The sequence below is a fragment of the Chlamydotis macqueenii genome, chromosome 3 (genome assembly GCF_036417535.1).
Source record: "Chlamydotis macqueenii isolate bChlMac1 chromosome 3, bChlMac1.mat, whole genome shotgun sequence".
Classification (NCBI taxonomy): domain Eukaryota; kingdom Metazoa; phylum Chordata; class Aves; order Otidiformes; family Otididae; genus Chlamydotis; species Chlamydotis macqueenii.
In genome coordinates, this window is record NC_141558.1 from 121972106 (window position 1) to 121993849 (window position 21744).

Below are 21744 nucleotides of genomic sequence, written 5' to 3' on the forward strand. Positions count from 1 at the left end.
TTTTAGTTCACATGCCCGAGAAACTCATGATCCTACAGCACCAAACATAAAACATAATATTATGTATATTCTTTACACCCTGATGCCCACGACATCAAAAAGTTCCAGATTATTTACAAACATTATTTTAAAAAGACGAGTAGAAAATCAGAAATGCAGACATTTTACTTTTCCAAACTGTTGTAAACTTCTGGCTATTCAGACCTTAGCCTAATTTATTCTCCAGATATTTCACAGAAATGACAGGACAACACTGAGTAGCTGACACCCAATGCTAGAACTCAAGCTGTGACACAAGCACGGAAACATGAGGACTGTGGACGCAGACCAAAAATGAAAAGTGAAGCCTAGAACACACATTTGAGCAAGTGCAGAAAAAAAAAGAAAGCAGACATAACACAATGGGCTGTGAAGAATCATATTTGGCTACAAACTCTGATGAAAACAGGTCTCCCTCCATACAGCAGTCTGATTGCAGTTACCTAGGTCTTCCTACAGAAAAATTGTGTACAAGTGGAGGACTCTTCACCTTCTCTACTGAAGCCAATGGCAAAACTACCGCCAGCTTCACCAGGAGCAAGAGTCAGCCCGTCATCTTTAGGATCAAAACCCAAATTTCAGAATATTCCATGTAGATGCAGCGCACAAAATCAAACAGAGGAAATCCAGCAAGCAATGTGGAATATTAAGTACTATTGTTATGAAAATGCTCATTGTTTTCCACAAAAATATCTCCTCATCAATTAGCACAAACATCTGCGGCAAGCATGCTAAAAAGATATCTCTTTCTTTTCAATGCAAACTGTGTTTTGTTTTTGTAGTGCTGCAGCAGAACAGGGTGAGGGGCACACTCTGCTGGCCAGAAGCACCATTTACACCAAAAGCTTTTTAACAATATGAGTGCTAAAAAATAAAGCCCATTAGATGACATCTGGACGTGAAGTGCTGCTCCATAGTAGGCTGCTACTTGACTTTTTTTCATCCTGAATATTCAAGACAATGGCTGTGGTGCTACAAATGGTCTTTCTCGTGTTTAAACATCAGCCTACCTGCTGTAAGGGCACTCTTTCCTGAAGGACACTTTTTAGCAGTCTAACCTATGTTCAAAACCTCTTTACCTTAGGCTTTTCATCCAGTATTTGCTGACGAATCTCCTTGTGTTTTTCGACAAGTTTCTCCTGTCTTTTACTCTGAGCATCTTCTAGCTGTAAGAAAACAGCAGAGGATCTTTTGTCAGAGATTGCACATCCTCACTTTCCCACCTCTTCCCCAACAAATATTTAATCCATCAAAATTAAAACGTTATCATCAAAACTAATTCTAATATAAACTCACGCACCACTGTCACAAGCATCCCTGAGCACAACTGCTCTAACAGCTGTAGGTGGACAATACATCTCAGATTTCACACATGGGATTTAGAATCAGAAATGTCTAAAGGACTTGCTGTAGACTTCTAAGGCTATTAAAAGCGTAATGCATTTTTAAAAATCCTATTAGTTTGCTTCAGCTTTTATTGTATGAGCTGTGTGAGATGGACTCTGTTCCCAGAAGAGGAATTTGCACCGTAGAGCCCTACATGAACATGCTGATAAACTTTGGGCCTCGTTTAATAAAGCGCTCAGACATGTGTCTGACTCCAACAAGAATTACGCGTACTTAATTTGCTAACTCTTCAGGTTCCTTCCTAAATCAAGGCCTCTGTGAGCAAAAACAATCAACTTTTGAAGTGAACTATCTCTGCACTGGAAGGAAGAGAAAATTCAACAGTGCCGTACGCTTCATAGTGACTTCACGTATCGAAACATGCGGTGCGTACTTTCAGCCCAGTGTAAAGCACCCACACAGCTTCAGAAAAGCTAACACCTGTAATGACATTCTTTGGCTTGTATTTACAGTGCTGACAGAAAGGCTTTTGCATTTTAGTAACTGTGGAAGTCCAATTAAGGGCAAAATATACTCTGCAATTAAATGCTGATTGACTTTCAGAGTTCCTTATTCAATCCTTGCATTCATGAGACAGCAAGCCAATTTAAAAACTTAGTACATTTTCCATTAATAAACACAGGATCCTCAAAGATTAAATCATAACTGTATTAAAATCTGCCGCTCTTAGCACCGTCCCCCAAACACTAACAATTAAGCAAGATCTGTCTGAAATTCCAGTTTTCCTTTAAGTGGAATGCGAAGAGACGTCTAGGCTGCATCTGGGAAAAACCGGCACTTGTAGAATCTTTATGCCGAAGCTTAGAACCTGCAGTTTAATATGATTTAAAATATGAAAGCTGACATTTTTACCTCCCAAAATGAAAAATAAACATATGGCCTGACATACCCGTTTTATGTACTGCACCACCTCCTGGATATACGATCGAATCATTTCAGTCTTCTCTCTGGGGAGAAGCAATCGACGAGTTATCGCAGTCAATAAGATGGCACCAATATATTTTAATCCCCCACAACTCCTTACAAAAGAAGTAAGACCAGGTTTTGGAGGTACGGATCCACCCACTTATCTTTTATCCAGTTCCTGAATGTGCCCCTCCTAACAGGCTGCATCTTTATTGCTTGAAGGGCTCCGACTTCCCCACCACCTACTGCAAAAACCCCTCTGCTCCTTCACAACATGCTTTTCCCATGGGGTACTGCCGCATCTTTGAAGTGACGGTGGTGTTCCTTAAGGCCCAAATGTCAGTCTAGGAGAGCGCGCTGCCATCAGTAGATGCACACTGCCACATCGTGGCACATTGCATAGTCTCCGTCAGCCAGCAGATACTGCTGGTGACATCTCAGCGACGACGGCAAAGTTCCCACAAAGAGCAGGGCAGACTCCACTTGCCTCCAGCTTTGCTACGTAAACCACAGAAAGCTGAATTTGGAGCAAATATTTGAACTTCAAGTGACTCAGTGAGATAGTTATTAGGTGACCATTGGTCAAAGGCTGAAGATGAGATGTCCCAGAGTGATTAACACACATAAAACAACTATTTGTGGATAGCTGAGTTGACCAGATTCAGGACGGTACTCTAAAACCTAATTGCCTAAGTCAAGAGCAGTGAATTAGTGTTCAGGTGACACTAAAATCTAACGGTTTTAGGTAGTCGTGGGTGCATGCAGGAGTTAAAAAAAATAAGAACAATTAATATAATGTACTATTTCTGTGTAATATTCTTTCCCAAATTTGTGTAAAAGCTTGAAATAAACAACAGCCTAGCCTGGACAACTCGAATGGGATTCACCAGAAGGTCTCACTAATCTCTGTCCTACTGTGAGAGTGAGGACAATTGGTGTCACTTGACAGAAGAAAGCTGAATTTCCCATCTCACATTTCCCAAGGGCACTTCAAAATGCCTGGCATGGGAAAGCTCTTGGGAAAAATCAGGAAAACATAGAAGAAAAACAAAAAAGAATGTCAACTTGTCTGTTTCTGATCCTTTCTCACTAGTGTTTCATTAACCTCCCAGCAAATCATTTCCTATTGCAATTGATTTTTACTGCTATAAAATTTTCATTATGACAAACTACTTTTTTCTAATGACTTCCATGCCCTCTTACCAGCTCTAACCATGTTAAGTATTTCTCCCTTTTTAAATAATAAATTAAGATCATTTTGTGATCTTTTTTTCTAGGATCTTTATTAAAATTCTATAATATCGATTCTAAATTATCTGATGCAGTTCCTTGTGTGCGTGTGACCTTCTTTCCTTCTTACCAAATACAGGAATTCTATGTTAGGATGCTCCAAAATCCGTAGAAAACGAAACATTTTTGTGTCTTTGTTACATAGTAAAATGCAGATATTCTGTATTTTTCTTTTTTTTTGTTTTTGTTCTTTCTGTATTTTTAACTGTCCTTAAATGTTGCTAAGCACTAGTAACAAGAAAATCCCAGCAAACAGCATAATATTAAAATGTTCCATTTTTCTGAGCTGCTTGCCAAAACAAATGAAGGAGGACAAACAAACCTCGAGACTGTGCCCTTGGGAAGAATATAATCAACTTTCACAACTACAGTTTGCATTGTCTGGTGGTGCATAAATGAAATTAATATTCCTGTCTCCGTTCACAGAAGCTGCACCCTCAGAGCTCAGCCCTCCCTCCCTCTTCCTCGCGAAGTGACTGCACACTGCATAACGCTGTCACTGGAGGAGAACCAGTAGCACAGCATCTGAGGGGAATTTATCACAAAAGTAGAGCAAACCTGCCAGTGGGTCGCTGCTATTTCTTCTGGTAGAGCAGCTTTAACAGAACTAAAAAGAAAAGATAACCCCAAAATAAAAAGCGGCGTTAAGGTGAAAAATCAAACCCTACAGGAACTGAAGCCACCAAGTCTATTTATACTCCGAGAAATAGCGTCTGGATTAACAGCATCTCGGTGAACCGCGCCATCATGCCCCCATACCACACATCAGCACCTTTGCAGCTGACCCAGACTCTCCATGATCGCAGGACAGGAGATTAGATTAGTCCCAGGAAATTAAATTAGTATCAGCAGAAGTAAGGCGGACTCCACTGCTCTGGTGAGATATGACAGTCTGACTAAAAGCTGCCCTGCATTGAGGGTTAAGACCTTTCTTTGATTTTCCAGTTGTGAAAAATCTTGTGTCTCCTGGTAACATAAAGGGTATGGATCCCGGAATACACTTACTCTTCCATTTGATTTTTATCCTTGGATTTTGCTTCTGTGATCTTCTCCTGCCGCTTCTTGTCCATTTTTTTCTTCAATTCTTTCTTTTCTCTAAAGCATAAAAAACAAAGGCAAGTTCAAAATGCATCTAACAAAACCCACATGGAGAAGTAATCAATTATAAGGGGAATAGCACCTTACTTTTCACACGTTTCTTTCAGTTTCTTTAGCTGGCTGTTCTGACACTCCTCTGCAACATCTGTCAACTTCTGAATAAGCTAAAAAAAAAATAAATCCCAAGAAACAAAAATATGTATTTTCAGCTAAACATCATATGTGCATCTGTGTTTCCTCAAAAGTCTGTAGCAGATGTGAAAGTGTTACATCATTCCCTGATTATTTACCAACCATCAAAAGCCAGTAAACATTCTTATATAAAATTAAAAAAAAAGTAAATGCATTCTTAACTTGCAAAGTCCAGTCAGACTCGTGTACGTCCAACTTACACAGAAACTACTTCTCTGTACACTAAGGTGATACAGTCTCAGAATATTAAACGTAAAATCAAAATATATTTTGCAGATTTTACTTGTGCTAGGAATTAAAATGCCTGTGATAATCCATAAATGGTCACAAACTGAATTTATGCAACAGAAATTACAAATTGAATCCCTGTATGACTGAATATTCAAGGTTCTCTGTGAGTGCTGAAAACATTCCTCTTGCATTATTACACGGAACAGCTTGGATTTCAGGGTGGTCAGGTGGGTATTGAAAATTCATACACGATAGCTAAGAACACTAAGCGTAAGTAAGCATAGCCTACAATTTGATCACAGAATACTGGATTCAAAAAATCTGAGTCGTAGTTTGAAATCTGCTGTGCAGTGCTGGGACCAGTCTCATTCTCGCTGAAACTGCTAACAAAGCCCATGCTTGTGGAGGCGACGCTGACGGGAGAGGACGCAGGGACAGGGCTTGCGTGCAAGTTCAAGGAGTGGTGAACTAAAGTGGGAAATGGGACCAATTTGGTTTGATCCTCCCTCTAGTTTAAATCTGATTCTGTAAATTAATCCTCTCGGGATGATGAACCAGAGAATGTATAATAATGCCTAGCTAGTCTGATCCAGCTTTTCATTTCTTAGATAAAAGAAGAAAGATACTGACAATAGGCTCTCCTCTAAAAGAGAGACAACAGAAAGAATCTCTTGGCTGTAACACAGATTTTAATCAGAATATTAACTCCTGCACAGCTCAGAGGGAAAACTGTCTGAAAGTTCTGTGCCAAAATATGAATTTATCCTGACACTGCCTAACTGGGAAAAGCTGGAAGTGTAACTTTGCTTTGAGAAATGCCATTTCCCATTCTGAAATGAGAAACGATCTAGCTTACAACATAAGCCTAACTACGTGGGTCCAAAATGGTTTGTTTTCATAAAAATTAAAATCCTTGAGATGCAGCCAACAACTGTCACTTGAATGTGGGTTCTCTCCCTGCGGCACAAGTAACTGCATCTGTGCACCCAAACTGGAATAGCTGTGATTCGCATGCAACTGGTGATAAAACAGGGCACCACTTGGGAACGACAGATCCATGCTAGGATCCACGGGACCAAATGTGTGAAAAGGCCTTGCTGAGCGACATCGATGCATATAGCTCCTCTGACCTGCTCTTTTTGGACAGCAGGGCAGAGCAGATAAATCACTTCACCCTACAGTAATGAGGCAAACCATCATATAATATAAAAAATAAATTGAGAGAGAGGATTGTCTGGAGTTGAGAAACAGTTTGCACTCCCATAACACCTTTAAAAAATGTTCTGTTCTGCCTGAGAATATCCATCAGCATCAGCTGCCATCTGCCCAAGCTCCTCTATTTCAGAGAGCCTATGATCCTGCTGTAGTTGTCAGCCAAACTCCAGCTGTAAAAACACAAGCTGGCTTGGACTGACGGACGCAAACTATTTCTTCACCATATACAGATTATGTCCTGCATCCCCTTAAAGCACTCATCTGCAACAGGAACACTATTTGGCACAACTCTGCCCTGGGGAATGTTTGAATCTATTTTCATTTATTTATTTTGATGGTGTTTCATTTTATTTTCCAGCTAATCCTGCCTCCTTGGGTGTTGTACGTTTAAAAAAGTGGCAGAACAAAATCAGAATATCATTCAAAAGCTGCAGTAAACTTAGGTAACTAGAGGAAAGGACTCTCCAAGTTAGCAGTAGAAATAACCCTGCTGCCTTTCTGCCTTCCATCCAAAGCCTTCCGAGTTAGAAATGTTAGTGACAAAGTGACACAACAACCCCTTGACGTTGCAGCAGACCACAGGGAAATTGAGCTCTGAAATGGACTCCAAGCCCGAGGAAGCCCCGTTTGGTTATAACGCCGTGCTGCTTTCATTACTCACCCCTGAGAGCGCTAAAGAAAAGCGTGCGCGTAACAAACGTACCAGCTTAATGTGCTCTCGTTTCTGATACTTTTCACTGTAATACTGCTCCTGTCGCAGATTTAGCAGCTGCTGCTGCTGCTTCTCCTTCAGCTCGACTAGCTTCTGGGTCATTTCAGAGTCCAGCGCGGCTAATTCCTGTTCAATAGTCGAAGAACTGTGGTCTGGGCTGCCTGCTTCAGATCTGCAAAGACACGCACACATCACCACCAAGGTGTAAGTCACCAGGCATGCACGCTCTGCCCCACATTAAAACCCTATTTTTAAGGCAGCTGGTTATATGTAGCCCATTAAGACGTTTCTCAGCACCATATACAGGGCTAGAAGATGTTTTTAGCTCTACTAAGCAAAATAATTTAATATTTCAGGGGAAAAAAATAACGTTAACAGTTTTAATGGGATGGTTATTGCTTTAAAACCTCACTTTACTAACCCAGTGGTGTGCACTGGACTTAGTATAAATGATCTACAAATGCAACTGCCAGTATTTCCCCTAAACAGATGCCCATGGAACTTGTTTCTCCACTTCCAGACACGTAGCTTGAACTTCAAAGCTGCACAGTCCTCAGCAGAGAAGGTGAATGCTAAGTATTTCAAAAACTATCATTCTTGCACACACTTAGCAATAAATTTAAGAGCATAACTTTACGTCTGCATTTATAAAATGTTTCAAACGGGAGGAACATCCCTTTATTTGGTATTTTCTTCCCCCTTCAGGAAATGCCATGCATAGCACATACAGAGGGAACTGCTCTATGGATTGCTGATTTGAGGAGGAAAGTTAACACCCCAGTGGGGAGTAAACCTCAGAAAGGCAGCATAGAGGAGCAAAGGAAAAATATAATGAGGAAGCTAAAAAGCAACACGAGGGAACAGTTTTGGTTTTTTTTTTCCTTTGTTAAGCCAGCAGGGAAGATAGATGTAATTATGAAAGGAGACATGATGACACTAAAGTGCTCAAGGAAAAAGTAAGCAGCAAAAGCAGCATCACTCTCAGGCCAGCACTAAACTAAACCCAAGAAAAACCTTTAAAAAAAAAAAGCAGATTATGTCGTGTCCCTCCTCTGCTGCCGTGTTTACTGCTGTACTCAGGTGTTAAATCAGTTGCCTGGGAAACCTCTGAACAGTGCATGAGATGGACAAACCAGCAAAACCTTGACCAGAGGGCTGACACTGAGAAAAATGAGCTTGCTACTCAGAAATTTGCAGAGATTACAATGCAGAGAACTTGCTACACTGGCTGCCTCTCTTCTCTCTCCCAGGTTTGAGCTGGCAGCGGCTGTCAATGAGTTACTTCCACTGAAATAACGTGAAGCTGCTTTCATCAGCCTGAGGATACAAACCCCAAGGTAGCCTCCCTTCATTTCTTGTACTTTGGTTGTACTTGAGTATTCTGCTAAGAGGTTAAGTGCTGTCAGTGTGATGGGTGAGGATAATTTAGAGCCAGAGGACATCATTAATGAATATTAAAGTCAGCATATTATGCTATTACACTATATATTTTCAAGCTCACATTTCTCTTGTATTTTTGGGAAAAAAGACATAAGGGCTGTTTCTAAACACTGGCTAAAATATTAAGTCTGCATTTTAAGGGACATGATCATTAAAGAAACTTCAAAACACTACCAGCAAAAACCTCCACTTGTGCATGTGTATAAATGAATACTTCAAACTTCCTACAGACAATGGCTTTACTGGATCTTGGCCCAATTTTAGACAAGGGTGTGAAACATGGATTGCTTCTCACCAGAGACAACACATTTGTATGGCAACTTGATACAGAGACTCCTGATGAAGTGGTGATTTATACTTTGCAGTTACAGGCAAACAGCTTCAGTAATAACTTAAAATGACAAAAATCGCCTTTTTTCTTGGGATATAGCATTATATTAGAAGTCTTCTGCTTGAGAAAATACAGACTTGCAAGTTTGAAAATCCCTAAAAATATATTCTGGCCTTTTAAATATGCACAAGAAACCTCACATCTCTGAAATGACTGTGACAGCTCCACATAACAGACCGCAGGGTCTCATTGCCTGATATAATGAACGATTTATAGTCAGATCATAATGAAATACAAATCCAAAATCCTTTTTACTCAAAGAGAAATGAGTAATTTTATTTATTCAGTTTGCTTTTCTGCTTAACTTTGAATAGAACATGCTAGAGAAAAGAAACATGACTTTGTTTTTTCTGCCATTATCCATTGCACACACTGGTGATGGAAAACACAGCGGGTACACTAACGCTGTGTGCCGTTGAGAGCCAGTCATTAAGGGAGTTTGTTAAACTCAAGTGTAGAATCCACAAGCCTAAAAACTGGCAACAGTTGAGGCCAGCTGAACATAGCTATATTATGAGTGTTACGCTCTTATTAAGCCCAGTGACATTCTGTCATCAGACTGGGATAAATTAATAAGCTCCTTCCTAGGAACAAGTTATGGCCTGAATCCCAGCCACCTACAGTGAGAGGTACGATCAACAAGCTTAGCAGCCAGAGCACGCTCGCAGCCTTTTTCTCTGATGACCTCCTACCAAAAACTAGCAACTAATTTTTATTAATGTTTATTCAGTGCCTTCGTATTTAAGAACTGCAGCTGTATCAATTTTATGTGAAAGTTACAGGACTTTTGTACCTATCTAATTACTTAAAAAAATAAATTCTGTTAAAATGAGAACGCTGCACAAATGAAGAATGAGAATGAATGGGAGAAATAAAAATTTAGGAGGGTACCCCTACCTGATTATCATTCAATTATAACAGTGTCAGACACTGATTGTACCTACGTGTGTACACGTTTTGTCAGGAGTTATGAATTCATCTTTACTCTAGGCATGTTTTTTTTTTTTTCCAGGGCTCCAACTTGGAGATAATGCTCTTCAATCCCAAACTCAGAATACCTGTTTTTACCCAGAAATAGCATAAAAGAGGACCAAGTTTTGTTCCTGTTTTGACACTTGGGTCTCCTCCACCACCAGACAGCAGGCTGTGGTGGCCCAGAGTAAACCAGTTGCTTAATATGGGCAGGGCAACCATGCGTGCTGGCTGCAAAAACTTCTTGCTTGAAAAAGGAGCTGCATTACACAGTTTTATTATTATCAAGTGCGGGGCAGAAGTTTCCATGGAACTGATACTCCTTCTTGTGAAGGAGGTCGGCATGGGAGAAGATAGGGTGCTCTGACAAAATGTGCTGCAGTTGATCTGAGCAGGAAAGTAAAATACTTCATCCAGACAGGTTTGGGTTCCATCATGCTGCAGTCTGGTTCCTGAACTGGCCCAGTATGTAGGGGATGTCCCCTCTCCCAGTTTGTGATTAAGCTCACTGCCTAACCACTGGCTGTTGTTGCCAGTACAGCTGAGTCACCTATCCATACCAGCAGTCTAGGGAAAGTCCCAAGATAAATATTGTGTGCCCTCGTTTACAGGGAAAGAGGTATAACATGGTGAACAACTTATCTGGCTTCTAGCAGAGCAGCAGTACATCATGGAGATGTGCTTTTTCTGATTACTTCCATATAGAAGGCCCTGACTTCATTCTACCTAGGAATCTTGTGGCTTTCAGGTTTTTTCTGCGCTTTAATGTCACCTCCATATTAATTGTCTGCTATAAAAGAAGTAAAAGAGTAAAGATCTCCAATACCAAGAACAGGAAAGCTACATTCAACATACCTTTTCTTACTGTCTCTTTTTGCTGTTTTTTCTAGAACCGCTCTTCGTCGCAGGTAGTCATTTTGGATCTCATTATACTTTGCGGTGTGCTCCTTGATAAGGTCGGTGGTTTTCTTGTGGTGCCTCTTTACAAGGTCCTTCATTTCCTTGTAGTGCTTCTTCTGAAGCTTAACAAAAGACTTCTGCTGTTTTAGCTCCTCAATAGTCTGTGCTTCCACTTCTACAATGACAACAACAAAAGCCCCTTCAATTTTCTAATAAAGTACAATTTCAGTCTCAGAACCCAGGAATTGCCACTAGCAGTAATGAAACAAAGTGTGTTTGTTTACTGCTGGTGAGTGAAATGTGCTAGCTTAAACTAACTGAGCAGACTTATCTGGAAATAAGCTAAGCAAACTGAACATTCTGTGGCAAATTTAATTGCTGTAAGAGTAAGAAGTGAGATGAAAGCGTGTAGCAAAATAAAAACCACCTACTTTCATCCCTCAACCCCTTTCAGACAAAAAAAGACTCCCACCAGCACAATATATAAAAACATGACCTTACATAAATATGACCACAGATCATTTTTGTACACCTAGAAGTAGGCCTACACAACATTTGGACGTGGAGTGCGTTCTAATGGAGGAGAACGACTATAAAATAAACTGAGCTACGAGATCTGGAATCTAAACTCTTAACTCAAGCTGGAGGACATGACTCCCAACAGTAGGGCGCTATCTGACAGACCAGTTTGCTTGATGTAATGGTAATTTCACTTTGGTAGGAGCAGTGGGAGCACTGCAAGGATAATGGAGATAATATGGTTTCACTACCATTCACAATATTCAGAGCAAATTTAGCTTCTGTTCTCATAATAATGTTGGCCTTTTGTCTGCACTAGATGGTAAAGTTGTGCTTGTGAAACTATAAAAATGGGATATTTTTTAAAAATTCCCTGTTGGCACCCAGTGCTGATCTCATGAAACACGTGCTCAAACATTTAATAACGTCAAAGCTGAGGAAGAAAACATGGTATGTACATTTTCTATGAGTTACTGCAGTCCTAACCACTCAAAGAAATGTCTAAGCCAGATGGCGTATAAAAACACGTTTCTCTTGACAAAAATGTGGATTGTTCATGCAGTGTAAACTGTATATTTATTACCTGTGAGGACACTCTGAATAAGATCTTCTGTCTTTGCAGGTGCTTTCACCGAACCTAGAGGTAAAAGAGATGACCAGTTCTAATTCCGTTAAAGCAACAGCCAGTATTGTGCTGCTTGATTGCGTATTAAAACATGGTGGGTGACACAGGACATATGATCACATATGATTAATAAATATTAATCATTTCAGAAAACACATCTCTTGAGCAGAACTGTTGGAAAACAACACTGATCCTGTGAACCGACACAACAAGGTAACCTTCCCCAAAGCCACCGGAGCTTTTTTGTTTTACTGATGAGGAGGATGTTCCTGAACTCACTGATACCACTCATAGGAGTCACTGAAGCGGTATTAGGCTGGCGGTTAGTACGACTGCCCTATATTGTGATGTCAGTGCCAAATTTCTCTACACCAGATGAACCCAGCTCCTTGGAAGTCAGTCAGATCTCCCCTATGAAGACTGCAGTCATAAAATTATAAACACTGTGGTTTAACACGCATTTGTTACAGGAGATATGTCAATACAAAATATCTAAGACTCTATTTCGTGTGTGGAATAAAATGTAACTACATGCATAAACTAGACGTATTTGTAAAAATAATTTAAAGAGAGTCTTGCACTTGCAACAACAACAAAAAAACACAGCATTTTTCTTGCTTGTAACGAACTTCATGTCTACCACAAAAGCAACTCTTAAATAGAAGATGTTTGTATATTTGAAGACGACTGGCCCTGACACCATACTAAAGTAGAAGGAAAATTTCTACCTATTTTATATAAACAAACCAAGCACAACCTCTTCTCTTTTTTCTTTCTAAAAATTATTATCCAGATTTATTTTTAAAAGATAGGATGCTTTTGTTTTCCCCTTTTTTTTCTTACCTGGTGCTGGTTGGCTGTGGACAACCTGAGTTGCTGGTTTCGGTGTAAGAGAGGCAGTGTAATTTACTCCGTTTTCTGCTGGTGTTGGCCTAGGTTCGTTGTTTGCTTCGGATGGTGCGTCTCCATGGTCAATCTGAAAACAGAGAAGGATTTACATTACTCTTCCCAACTAACAGACTTGAAATTATTTATTTGCAGGTCTAGTTTAGCCTCTTTTTTAAAATGTAGAATTCTGTAAATGTTAGATATAAATCATTCTAAAAGAAAACAAAATGTAAAAGATATCCTTAAGAGCCATGGCAACCCAGGTGGTTCATTCGTTCAGGGTAAATTTCAAGGAGAAATAGAGCGTGTATTATTCTGAAACAGTATTTTTATTTTAAGTGGATATAACTCATCAGGGAGGCTTTTCAGTACAGTATATATTAGCTGCACCAGATGTGAAATCTGTATTTTATTGAAAAGCATTGTTCTCTGCCATAAAACCTTTCTAGAAACAATGTAGAAGCTGGCATGAAAATGCTACTCAAATCCCCGCTGTCAACAAAACGTGTACACAAAATTACTTTTAAATTTCATATATACACACAGCATTCTCATTCTTCACTGTTCTTACAGAACAGAGACATACTTCTGATTCCCAAGATCTTACATTCTTGTAATTACACTCCAAGGAAAATATGTAAACAGTATCTCCATCCTGCTGCATAAATACATCTGTGGTATCCAAATATTTGAGCATTTTCCACAATCTTTTATTTCTCTCCAGTTTCCCAAAGGCTCAGGCTTACAGCGTATGTTGCACTATCCATTGAACATCTTATAATTTTCCTTGTGACCATCAGATTTTAAGCAAGCACCCAGCATGCAGAAGGTCATTCAAAACAATTTTTATTTCACAGTGGCCAAGCCCCCCTTCCTGCTGTCTCTGCAAGGGGCCAGTTGCCACGGTGTCTCAGGGTAAATTTGGATTTGTTCCTTCAGCTGCTTCCCTTTCACTTTTTGACGGCAATCACATTACATCCAGAGGCAGGATGCCACAGTTGTTGGGGTTTTTTTCCCCTCAATTACTCCACATTAGCAAAATATCAGCCTGCACTGCATCAACAGAGGCAAAATACATTTTGATCGAACTGGTTTGTGCTGCTCCTGCTGCTGATTTCCTTCATCCTGGCCCTGACAACATACTGGGTATTGCAAAGGGATTTCTGTCTCAACAGCCTATTTCTACCAAAATTATAGGAGAGAAATACTGTAGTCAGAAACATGATGCAATTGAAAACCAATGCCAACAATTCCATTTATATCAAGCAGGAATGACGGCAATAAAATAAGGAAAAACATGATCTAGCCAACATTTATGACAGCAGAACAATGTGACTGGGAAAACCTGTCGCTGTGACCAACACACAGAGACAGGGTTATCCCCTCAATTCTTCTTAAAATATGCTCCTCACAGGATCCAATTCATTAGTTTAATAAAAACAATGTTTGCTATATAGGTCATCAATATTTAATACAAATAAATCCAGAATTCCTAACACTGTGCCCCAAAAGTCACTGGGTGGGAAAGTGGGTATTATCTTATTTTGGGGGGACTAGGTTGGGATGTGGTGCAAAATCCTGCATCGCAGCTTGTTCAGAAACTATTAATATATCAGTTTGGGACATAAAACATCTGTTTTCAGAAACCAAAGCAGAAATGTGAGACAGCAGCAGGAAGAGAATAAAGAGTAATTTTCACTGCATCAAGCAATCTAATCTCATTAAAAAGCACTTTCTCTTCTCATAATTCATCACACAGAATGCTAAAGTAAACATGATTTTCCCTTAGTGGAGAATATTTTAGACTTTTTTTTTAAAAAAAAACCATGATGTAATCCAGTCTTATAATTTATAGTTTTAATATTCACAGAAAATGGTTTATATTCCACATGTTGCCATGCCTTTTGCAAGACTGTATGTTTACCAAGTAGAAAGATGCATAGGCACACAGGTACTTATATATATGGTCTATTTTTATTTTTACAGAGAAAAGGAGCTGCAATATATTGGGACTGGGAGATCTCTGGCATTGAGCGTATCTGTGCTGCACTGTTAGATGAGGCGAGCAGTTCTTAACTCTGCCTCTATCCTCCTTGGCAAACCACAAGCAAGTGTAAAGAAGGTCTCCTGAGAAGTGTCAGATCAATTTAATTTCCACTCGATGTGATCATTACAACGTACAAACCAGTTACACCAAGCTAGTTTAGGCTGGGATTAATTCAGCCCAAGGAAATCCCAGCTGCAAATTTCTATGGTTTATTCCTCCTGCCTGGAACAGACACCAGGTAGAGGAAGAGAAGGCAAGCTTCGCTGCCTGTACGCTCATAAATACCCACACTGCAGGTATTACAATGCTTCCAGTCTGCAAAAAATAGCTGTGTAAGGCCAGGCTGGAAAGCAAGAACTGACCAGAAAGTTAAAAGTAGGAATTCATGTTACACTCATGATGGGAACGTTGCAAATAAACACAGAAAAGATGCTGTAAATTTTGTCAGCTCTTCAGCATTCTTTGTTTATGTTATTCCACTGCTAATTAACAGGTGGTGTAATCTGAAGCCTAAAAAAAGGCTAATTTATTTGTTCACAACAACTCACTATTAGGTAGCTTATTTTGATTACTGTTTTGCAAGAAGCCTGGGGAATTTCTTATGCAGATGCGGTTTGAATTCCTAGGTAGCAAAGAAAAAAACTCTCAGTTTTCCTCTGACAGCTGCAAGAACCCAGCTCAGATAAATAAATGCGTGTGAGGGGAGGCAGAACCTGTGCTGGGAGGCAGCACAGCTTTGCACACGAACATTTATAGTGTGTAAATTTGAAACTGTACATAGGAAAATTGAATCCAGGTGCACTTACGTGTGCATTTCTGGCAAACACGCTGTGTTGCCAGCGAAGGTACTTGCAATGATTAACCGATGTGATTCTCATGTGAACAAAAGAGTCAGCCCAGCCAACTGATGAATAAAATGTTAGCATCACATAACATGAGCAGGCAATTCAAGACTTCCAAGCACAGCCCAGCTGCCAAATATCTTACCTAGAATGGGCGTTTATAAATAGAAGGTAACAGTGGTGTTCTTAGATTGTCTCTTCAAGCAGCAATTTTGTGCCTGTCCCTTGCTACTGCATCTACTGGAATGGTTACACATTTTTAGTAAACACACCACTACAATTACAGTTCTATTTTACAAAATATTTCTCCGCTACTCCAAAGCAAGCTCCTTTATCCTACGAGCTTTCAAGCTCCTTGACATACAGTAGCACTACCTGAGCGCTACAAATAATTTTTCCTTCTTCCCATTTGCTTTAGAAGATACTCTGTGACAGAATTTTTCTAACTGAGAAATAAGCTGTATAGACCAGGAAAATCTGTACTTTTTCAAAAGTAAAAACGACCTCCAAGGTATTTAAAGGATTATGTTAAAAAAAGACTTTGCTATTAAAATAGAATCTCATGTGTGGAGCGTCCTAGATAAATGTCTAAGATACCATTGAGCATTTCACAGTGTCCTCATTCAGCCAAACTTGTGACACTGCACAAAGAGTAAGTTGTTGGCCACTGAATTGTAATGACTTTCACTCATCTGGTCTGCCTTGGGAATGTATTCTTGGTTACAAAATCTAGTTCAGTGAGGCTTTGTGCATCTGAGAATTGAGGAAGACGGGCGCCAGAGCTGAGGGCAGTTTAGGATTATAAAACATTTCTCCATCTTTGCTAGAAACCTGTACCAAGTGCCTTTTGATTCACATGATGGGCCTAACATCTGCCATAAGCAATCTTTAAAAGACAAAGTTGGTATTTTCAAATGTTGCTAGAAGACGTCCCAGTGACAGTGTCTGGAACAGAGACACTGAACATTTGCATGTGCATAGAGTTTATCAGAAACAAAAGCTGAGCTGCCAGTACTCTTGATTATGCTCAAAATAACATCCACGCATTTTTAGGCCCAACATCTCCAATTATACAGAAAAATTGTGTGTACAGGTCAGTCCACAGGTAACCCAAACACATACCTAACAACTGAGAAAGTGGCTCCCATAGCTTTCAGCTAAGCTAGAATAGGTCTGAATATTTATTTATCCATGGTCTCCTCCCTCTCCATCTCTCTAAGATCTATGAATGGCTGGATCAGTTGACCTCTGGAGGCCCCTTCCCACGTCAACTATTGTATGATTATACCGGGTCTCTTTCAGGGCACGTTTGCTCACAGAGAATGTGTAGAGAAAGCATAACCCAAGACACACAAATGTTTCTGAACAGAATAACCTCTCCAGAAACAGACTCTGAAATTCTGGAAAACGTGTAATATTTTAATGCAAAGCTACTGACACAGAATTGTCTTTTTTTTTGTAAGGGGAACTTCAGCATCACACTGGTAAACAACATGCAATGACTGACGAAGATTTCATTTGCTACATACCAAAGTCACAAATCAGCATACACATAACATGTTTTTTTCATTCAGCTTTTGGTGCCTCTTTACCTCTGAACAGTAACTCCATGCACCACGTGCTGCCCTCAGTGAAACCAGACACACAGTGCAATGCTTCTTGGCTGTAACGTACTCAAGATTCATTCTAGGTGAGATGTTTACATGCGTTCAAGCAATCAACACAAACAATTCCAAGGGACTTTCAATATTTGTCTTTCTAAGCTAAGTAGGTGCTTTTAAATACCACAACATAACTTGCAGAGACTCTAAAACCTCCCTTACCTCTTTCTTTACCTCTTCTTCATCTTCCAGAGTCAGTGCAGCCAGTTGCTTAGCTCTCTGCTCCATCAAGTTCACGTATCTGATTGGATTGGATAAGGCCTCGATCACATCTAGAAATAATGCAAATACTTCAGTTTCAAACCCTTTCTGTTATGGTTTTAGCGCTCCTCAGGTTTTAAGAAAGAGAGGGTATTTTTCATACAGATCTGCTGCTGATAGGTACTCCCGGGTCCTAGAAACAACAGCAGAGGGGAGCACGCCATCACGCACAAACCCTCTTGGAGTTTGTGCTTGGGTCTTGTGGATGTGCATTTTCTGCAGTGTTTTATGACGGATTTTTAAAAGCTTACAGCATCAGCCATCTAGGATCCTGCTTCACATGAGGCACAGAGAAGCATTAGTAAAAATATTGGTTTTTAATATTTTTAAAATAGCTATACAAAATACTGGTTTTCACTGAAGATGCACAGTATGGTCTTTAAACCTATCCTTCTTTAGAGCTGATTCCAAAATACAATGCTCTACTCTAAGCATGGCACTTTCCTCTGCTTAGGAAACAATGACACCCTACTGTGTCATGTAAGCAAAATTTCAGCTGTGTTTCAGTGGCAAATGCCTGCAGTATTTCCTCCTTTAGAGTCACACAAGGTCTGCTGAAAATAAGAGTCGGGCCTAATCCTAAACCTCAGCAGGCCGCTGGGAATCAGGCTGTCTTGTGTGAGTGATGAGACACAGTGATCCATCAGATGCAGAGGTTTGTTCACAGAACTGTTATCTCAGGGGAGACTTTATAGCAGCTTTCCAGTACCTAAAGGGGGTTTATGAGAAAGATGGGGAGAAACTTTTTAGCAGGGCCTGTTTTGACAGGACAAGGGGTAACAGTTTCAAAATAGGAGGTACATTCAGATTAGACATCAGGAAGAAATTTTTTACACTGAGGGTGGTGAAACACTGGCACAGGTTGCCCAGAGAACCATTCTATGATTCTATGATCCCTGGAAACATTCAAGGCCAGGTTGGCCGGAGCTCTGAGCAACCTGATCTGGTTGGAGACATCCCTGCTCCTTGCAGGGGGGTTGGACTGGATGGCCTTTGAAGGTCCCTTCCAACCCAAACCATTCTATGATTCTATGAATATGGCAAGTCATCTAGGCACACTCATTTTGCATCTCAATTAACCGTTACATTCCCAAGTAGGAAAATGCCAGAGGATCACCTGCGTAAGTGTCAGGTACATAGTCTTTGACTTCTATGTACACAAAGAGAGCTGGCAGTGTCAAAGGCTGATTCCTCTCGTTCCTCAAACAGATGTAGTGATAGCCTGTAAAATAAGAAACAACCAGTTCAGGGCACAAACTCTTCCACAGACATTTCCAGTGTAATTGTGTGATAATTTGTTATTTATAGTGCTCCAACTGAGCAAGCAACCCCTGGGACCTCTGGTAAGGAAAGACTTACCTGAAGGGTTTCAGAGTTAAGTATACAGACATTTAGAAAGGCACACGATACCACAGCTTAAAACAGTATTTTCCCTTTATTTTCTACATCTGTGAATAATGCTAAAAATTGTCCTTTATATAATTTTTGATGCATTCCATTTTATTACCTTTGGCTGGATTATTTTTTTTTTTAGCTTTGGAGCTCCTATTTAATTTTCAAAAGTGACCCTTGTAGTACTCAGGAATCTGAAGAGCCAAGTAAAACTGAGATGCAATAGTGCATCCCCCACACAGTCTCTAATTTAAAAAAAACAGACAATGTGGCACTGTATCTATAAAGAGGGTGTGAGTATTAATCTTATCATGTGACGAACCTTAGAAATATATCTGAAAAGTTGTATTTTCAGACTGTTTTGAAAGCTGGCTCTTGTAGGAGTGAGGGCACACATTACAGTGCAGCTTAGTCCAGTTACCAGTCAGGGACTACAGATGGGGCAGTGCCAAACACTTTCTCCTAGCCACCTACCACCACCCCCTGCTCTTTCTCTTGTTCACAGACAATTTTCTGACTTTGTAGATAGGCAGCTCAGCTAAATTCCAGAAAAAGCAATTTTCAGAAACTGCAAAGAGTCTTCCATCAATTTACCTCCCCAAAATGCCTCACCGTAAGGTGAGATGTATTAATGCCAGTCTAAAGACAGTGATGGAAGCGCACAGGTAGGAGTGGGAGAAAAGGAATTCCAGACCCAACAAACTCTTACAGCATTGAAGCGTTGCAAAGCTGCATCCTCTGCCTCACCACCTGGTGCCTCTCGCACCACGGCTGAAGCTTCTGCTAAGGTATGATTACGGAGCTGCACGTACAGGTAGCGTCAGGATACAAGTCATGAGCAGGATGTGCTTATCTGGGGGATCCTCACTTGGCTGACGTGAACAATTCCCTCTCCAAGTAACAGTTAAATCCTTGCTTTGGGAATCATAGAATGGTTACGATTCCCAATGAATAATGGTAAATCTCTGGATTTGTGTGACAGTACGATATAGTTCTCAGTAATGTTTCAGTAGAGAAATTACATATTACAAAGGTTTCTCAGTTCCCTCAAGCTCCTCCAGCAAATTTTTAGCATGTACACAAACCAAAATCAACACGCTGTTCTCCATCACATGCTGTAAGCTAATGATCACTGGAGTCAAAAGGACAGAAGGATAGGCCTGAGGCTAAAAGCTCTTCCAAGTCCTTGTATGATTTAACATAGTGGCCTTTGTTCTAAAAAGCACAAGCTTAAAAGCAGGTACATGATTCAGTGCTCTGCTAAATGGACTCTGTGCTGCGCAAAGGACGAGTGCCATGAAAGATCAGTTGTGGTAAGAGCTCACGTCCATCAGAAGAGGGAAATCCTTCACATCCCCCTTCCTCATCTCAGGTAATCAGACATCATACCATTATGCATTACCTGAGACCAGGTCTCCAGGAACAACACAGACAAAAAACTGTTAGATACAGGGACATGTGATTCTTGTGCTACCGCTGGGACTGGGCAAATAAGGTACAAGGCAGATACAGATATTCTTCCTTCTCCACTGTGAGTGAAGCTGGGACCATGTTTATGGCCCATACGGTTGCCCTAATTTAATTTCCTCTCCTCCCCTCACTGGAAGAGCTGGCGTTGAAGTCAAACATGTCTCTTGCTCAAAACGCCAATGTCACTGCATCTTTCTGCAACATGATCTCTAACAAGTCTCTGGCCTGAAAAATAAGGGCTGAGTTGTTGCACCAGACAATTTTCAGCTAAGTGGCCACTAATTCTAATAGAAATAATTATACGATTTAGAAGAGATCAGGAATGATTTTTTTTTTTTTTTTTAATTTTCAGCTTTGAAGATGAAAGGAATTACAGGTTGATTTAAACGTGTTACAGAGATACAACAGCTTGCATGTAGGTCAGTCCTTGCATGCATGTAAAAATTACATTAGAGGAGCATATTTTGCTTTCATTCCCAGACACCTCCCATTCTCACAGGGATGGCACCAAAACTGGCTGTTGCTGCCCTCTTTCCTCTTAAAAATGTACAATTGCACTTTTCAGCACAAACCTGTGAGCACGCAGTTGATCTACTGGAGACAAGTAAACATGCCTCTAACGCCTTGATTCTATTGGTTTTCCTGGTTCACTACTAATCTAAATTTCTGGTGAAATACGGTGTTTTCCTTTTCAAAGTTGAGACAGATTATTCAAATCCCCGGTTGCTATAAATCCGCAGAGCGGCTGCTGATTTACAGCAGCTGGGATTCCAGCTTGCTGCTTCTTTTCACTACACGATGGCTGGCTCAGTTGCGAGAAAGGGTTACCTGGTCGAATTGCAGAGACCGGTAATATCCGATGACCAATAAATTTCCCTCCTTCTTCATACACCGCTAGCCTCAAACACGCCAGGGAAGGCAAAACAACCTAGAAGGCAATATTGTTGCATGATTAACTTTCTGCTCGGAATGAGACACCTCCTTCCAGACACAGGCTATATGTCAGACAGAAAGTTCAATCTAGCAGACAGTAAGATCTACACATCCACAGGAAGGTCTCACCATGCAAGAGGTCAGAGTGTGTGCACCTGTGTGTCAAAACAACCTTCACAGAAACATTTTTCAATCAAGAAACTTGAGATGGGACATATGCATAGTATGTGGAACGCAGCAATTTGACCCTACGTTTTCAATATGGTACAAGGGATTAGAGCAGCTCAGCTTCTATCACACTTGAATGCCGCTC

At 40.3% G+C, this 21744-nt stretch overlaps 1 protein-coding gene across 3 annotated transcripts in view; it reads right to left on the reverse strand.

Moving 5' to 3' along the window:
• Positions 1–21744, reverse strand: part of PLCB1 (phospholipase C beta 1) — a 389757-nt gene that overhangs the window by 61060 nt on the left and 306953 nt on the right. For all 3 annotated transcript variants that reach the window (XM_086743965.1, XM_086743966.1, XM_086743967.1), the window contains exons 21-31: positions 21327–21426; positions 18754–18858; positions 17538–17647; positions 12781–12913; positions 11896–11949; positions 10749–10968; positions 7082–7262; positions 4828–4904; positions 4648–4737; positions 2336–2393; positions 1119–1205 (exon numbers count right to left, since the gene is read on the reverse strand). In XM_086743965.1, the coding sequence (XP_086600091.1) occupies positions 1119–1205; positions 2336–2393; positions 4648–4737; positions 4828–4904; positions 7082–7262; positions 10749–10968; positions 11896–11949; positions 12781–12913; positions 17538–17647; positions 18754–18858; positions 21327–21426 (1215 nt within the window). The remainder of the gene's footprint in view (positions 1–1118; positions 1206–2335; positions 2394–4647; positions 4738–4827; positions 4905–7081; positions 7263–10748; positions 10969–11895; positions 11950–12780; positions 12914–17537; positions 17648–18753; positions 18859–21326; positions 21427–21744) is intronic.